At 47.8% G+C, this 4,525-nt stretch overlaps 1 protein-coding gene across 1 annotated transcript in view; it reads right to left on the bottom strand.

Moving 5' to 3' along the window:
- LOC108789042 (1-phosphatidylinositol 4,5-bisphosphate phosphodiesterase gamma-1-like) overlaps window positions 1-4,525 on the bottom strand; it is an 83,161-nt gene that overhangs the window by 35,075 nt on the left and 43,561 nt on the right. Inside the window, exons 14-15 of the mRNA XM_018558966.1 lie at window positions 3,929-4,048; window positions 3,244-3,351 (exon numbers count right to left, since the gene is read on the bottom strand). Of these exons, the coding sequence (XP_018414468.1) occupies window positions 3,244-3,351; window positions 3,929-4,048 (228 nt within the window). The remainder of the gene's footprint in view (window positions 1-3,243; window positions 3,352-3,928; window positions 4,049-4,525) is intronic.

The following is a 4,525-nucleotide window of genomic DNA, read 5'->3' as shown; positions in this document are numbered from 1 at the left end:
AAATGTAAATGGCCATTTTTTTTCTACTGACTCCCAATGTAAGAGGTACTTCTCCCAATGACCCTAAATAAAAGGTGGCCTTCTCCACTGATCACCAATGTAAGGAGGCCCTTCGCTCAATGACCCTAAATATAAGGAGTCCTTCTCCACTGACCACCATTATAAAGTTTGTCCTTCTCCCAATGACAAGAAATAAAAGATGGCCTTCTCCAATGACCACCAATCTAAAGGGTGTCCTTCTCCCAATGACCCTTAATACAAGGAGTCCTTCTCCACTGATCACTAGTGTAAAGGGTGTTCTTCTCCTATTGACTATCAATGTAAGGAGGTCCTTCTCCCAATGACCCTAAATATTAGGAGTCCTTCTCCACTGACCACCAATGTAAACGGTGTCCTCCTCCCAATGACTCTAAATGTAAGGTGGCCTTCTCCACTGGCAATTAATATAAAGTGTGTCCTTCTCCCAATGACCACATATTTCAAGGAGTTCTTCACCACTGATCAGCAATGTAAGGGGGTCTTTCTCCCAATGGCCGTCAATGTAAGGAGTCCTTCTCCACTGAGCACCAGTGTAAGGGGGTCTTTCTTCCAATGGCCGTCAATGTAAGGAGTCCTCCTCCACTGACCACCAATGTAAGGGGGTCTTTCTCCCAAAGACAGTCAATGTAAGGAGTCCTTCTCCACTGAGCACCAGTGTAAGGGGGTCTTTCTCCCAATGACTGTCAATGTAAGGAGTCCTTCTCCACTGAGCACCAATGTAAGGGGGTCTTTCTCCCAATGGCCGTCAATGTAAGAAGTCCTTCTCCACTGAGCACCAGTGTAAGGGGGTCTTTCTTCCAATGGCCGTCAATGTAAGGAGTCCTTCTCCACTGAGCACCAATGTAAGGGGGTCTTTCTTCCTATGGCCGTCAATGTAAGGAGTCCTCCTCCACTGACCACCAATGTAAGGGGGTCTTTGTCCCAAAGACCGTCAATGTAAGGAGTCCTCCTCCACTGACCACCAATGTAAGGGGGTCTTTCTCCCAATGGCCGTCAATGTAAGGAGTCCTTCTCCACTGAGCACCAGTGTAAGGGGGTCTTTCTTCCAATGGCCGTCAATGTAAGGAGTCCATCTCCACTGAGCACCAGTGTAAGGGGGTCTTTCTTCCAATGGCCGTCAATGTAAGGAGTCCTCCTCCACTGACCACCAATTTAAGGGGGTCTTTCTCCCAAAGGCCTTCAATGTAAGGAGTCCTTCTCCACTGAGCACCAATGTAAGGGGGTCTTTCTCCCAATGACTGTCAATGTAAGGAGTCCTTCTCCACTGAGCACCAATGTAAGGGGGTCTTTCTCCCAATGACTGTCAATGTAAGGAGTCCTTCTCCACTGAGCACCAATGTAAGGGGGTCTTTCTCCCAATGACTGTCAATGTAAGGAGTCCTTCTCCACTGAGCACCAATGTAAGGGGGTCTTTCTCCCAATGACTGTCAATGTAAGGAGTCCTTCTCCACTGAGCACCAATGTAAGGGGGTCTTTCTCCCAATGACTGTCAATGTAAGGAGTCCTTCTCCACTGAGCACCAATGTAAGGGGGTCTTTCTCCCAATGACTGTCAATGTAAGGAGTCCTTCTCCACTGAGCACCAATGTAAGGGGGTCTTTCTCCCAATGACTGTCAATGTAAGGAGTCCTTCTCCACTGAGCACCAATGTAAGGGGGTCTTTCTCCCAATGACTGTCAATGTAAGGAGTCCTTCTCCACTGAGCACCAATGTAAGGGGGTCTTTCTCCCAATGACTGTCAATGTAAGGAGTCCTTCTCCACTGAGCACCAATGTAAGGGGGTCTTTCTCCCAATGACTGTCAATGTAAGGAGTCCTTCTCCACTGAGCACCAATGTAAGGGGGTCTTTCTCCCAATGACTGTCAATGTAAGGAGTCCTTCTCCACTGAGCACCAATGTAAGGGGGTCTTTCTCCCAATGACTGTCAATGTAAGGAGTCCTTCTCCACTGAGCACCAATGTAAGGGGGTCTTTCTCCCAATGACTGTCAATGTAAGGAGTCCTTCTCCACTGAGCACCAATGTAAGGGGGTCTTTCTCCCAATGACTGTCAATGTAAGGAGTCCTTCTCCACTGAGCACCAATGTAAGGGGGTCTTTCTCCCAATGACTGTCAATGTAAGGAGTCCTTCTCCACTGAGCACCAATGTAAGGGGGTCTTTCTCCCAATGACTGTCAATGTAAGGAGTCCTTCTCCACTGAGCACCAATGTAAGGGGGTCTTTCTCCCAATGACTGTCAATGTAAGGAGTCCTTCTCCACTGAGCACCAATGTAAGGGGGTCTTTCTCCCAATGACTGTCAATGTAAGGAGTCCTTCTCCACTGAGCACCAATGTAAGGGGGTCTTTCTCCCAATGACTGTCAATGTAAGGAGTCCTTCTCCACTGAGCACCAATGTAAGGGGGTCTTTCTCCCAATGACTGTCAATGTAAGGAGTCCTTCTCCACTGAGCACCAATGTAAGGGGGTCTTTCTCCCAATGACTGTCAATGTAAGGAGTCCTTCTCCACTGAGCACCAATGTAAGGGGGTCTTTCTCCCAATGACTGTCAATGTAAGGAGTCCTTCTCCACTGAGCACCAATGTAAGGGGGTCTTTCTCCCAATGACTGTCAATGTAAGGAGTCCTTCTCCACTGAGCACCAATGTAAGGGGGTCTTTCTCCCAATGACTGTCAATGTAAGGAGTCCTTCTCCACTGAGCACCAATGTAAGGGGGTCTTTCTCCCAATGACTGTCAATGTAAGGAGTCCTTCTCCACTGAGCACCAATGTAAGGGGGTCTTTCTCCCAATGACTGTCAATGTAAGGAGTCCTTCTCCACTGAGCACCAATGTAAGGGGGTCTTTCTCCCAATGACTGTCAATGTAAGGAGTCCTTCTCCACTGAGCACCAATGTAAGGGGGTCTTTCTCCCAATGACTGTCAATGTAAGGATTCCTTCTCCACCTCACAAAATACTACCTTACAACATTATGGCCACTAGAACTAGATGGCGCAGAGGAGTATAGAAAATGAATACTTCCCCCCCCCTATGGTCCTCAGCGCCATCTAGTGGCCATAATGTGGTAATTTGCAAATGTAACATTGATCCAATAAAGAAAATAAAAGTTTGTATTGACCGGTCAATGTTTCCCCCAGAGGTGTCTACATTAAGTCAGGGTTCCATTTACCTAAAAATGAATGTATACAATATATCCAGCCTCACTCTCACCTCCTTTGGTTCTGTCTCTTCTTCATCCTCGTTGGACTGGTATCGGGACGTCTCCTCGGAGTAATAGATCTTGTTGCTGGTCAGGACAAAATAATGCGGACTCCAAGTCTGCAGACAGTAACAAGGAGACAGCGAGGAACTATTAGAAGGTTAATGTGTACAGACCCCCTACATGTGATGCATATAGACCCCCTACATGTGATGTATACAGACCCCCTACATGTGATGCATATAGACCCCCTACATGTGATGTATACAGACCCCCTACATGTGATGTATACAGAGCCCCTACATGTGATGTATGCAGACCCCCTACATGTGATATATACAGAGCCCCTACATGTGATGTATACAGACCCCCTACATGTGATGTATACAGAGCCCCTACATGTGATGTATACAGACCCCCTACATGTGATGTATACAGACCCCCTACATGTGATGTATACAGAGCCCCTACATGTGATGTATACAGACCCCCTACATGTCATATATACAGAGCCCCTACATGTGATGTATACAGACCCCCTACATGTGATGTATACAGACCCCCTACATGTGATATATACAGACCCCCTACATGTGATGTATACAGACCCCCTACATGTGATATATACAGACCCCCTACATGTGAACACACATCTAACCCCAGCACAGTACAATGGATCTGCTGGGAGGCACATACATGATCGATGGGGTCCTCCAGGTACAGGATTCCATTCTTGATGGAGTTACTGATGTCATTCTCGGAGTAGCTGGCTGTGGAGACTTCCTCATACAGATTCCCTTCCACCAACTTCTTGTGCTGAGGAAAAGACAGAGGGGGGGGATCAGAACCGATCCGGAGGTCCACCCTAGATGATGAACCCCGTGTGTGTGTGTGGAGGGGATACGGGTCCCATGTAAGCAGCATGTGCAGTATATCTAAATGGTCTATTTATATGATAAAAACAATGTCATAGGTGTATGTTCAGCGGAACTTCATGTACATTCACTCTGCGTGAATCAGCCACCAATAGTTAAATTCATCTGCTGATTCCCTCCAGTGCTCTCTACAATTGTTACATTGTATCCAGTGGTGTATTCTGCTTTGGGGCTGTCCTGGGCAAGACGAAACTCAACCTGTGGTGGGCTTTGCCATAGACCCCGCAGAGCCCCTCACAGATCCTGCACAGCTTCCCTGAGACCCTGCAGAGCCCCTCACAGATCCTGCACAGCCCCCCTGAGACCCTGCAGAGCCCCTCACAGATCCTGCACAGCCCCCCTGAGACCCTGCAGAGCC

Source organism: Nanorana parkeri, unplaced genomic scaffold (assembly GCF_000935625.1).
Source record: "Nanorana parkeri isolate BGI_ZX_2015 unplaced genomic scaffold, ASM93562v1 scaffold371, whole genome shotgun sequence".
NCBI lineage: Eukaryota > Metazoa > Chordata > Amphibia > Anura > Dicroglossidae > Nanorana > Nanorana parkeri.
The sequence above is the reverse complement of the archived record's forward strand: the minus strand, read 5'-3'. Positions and strand labels throughout refer to the sequence as shown.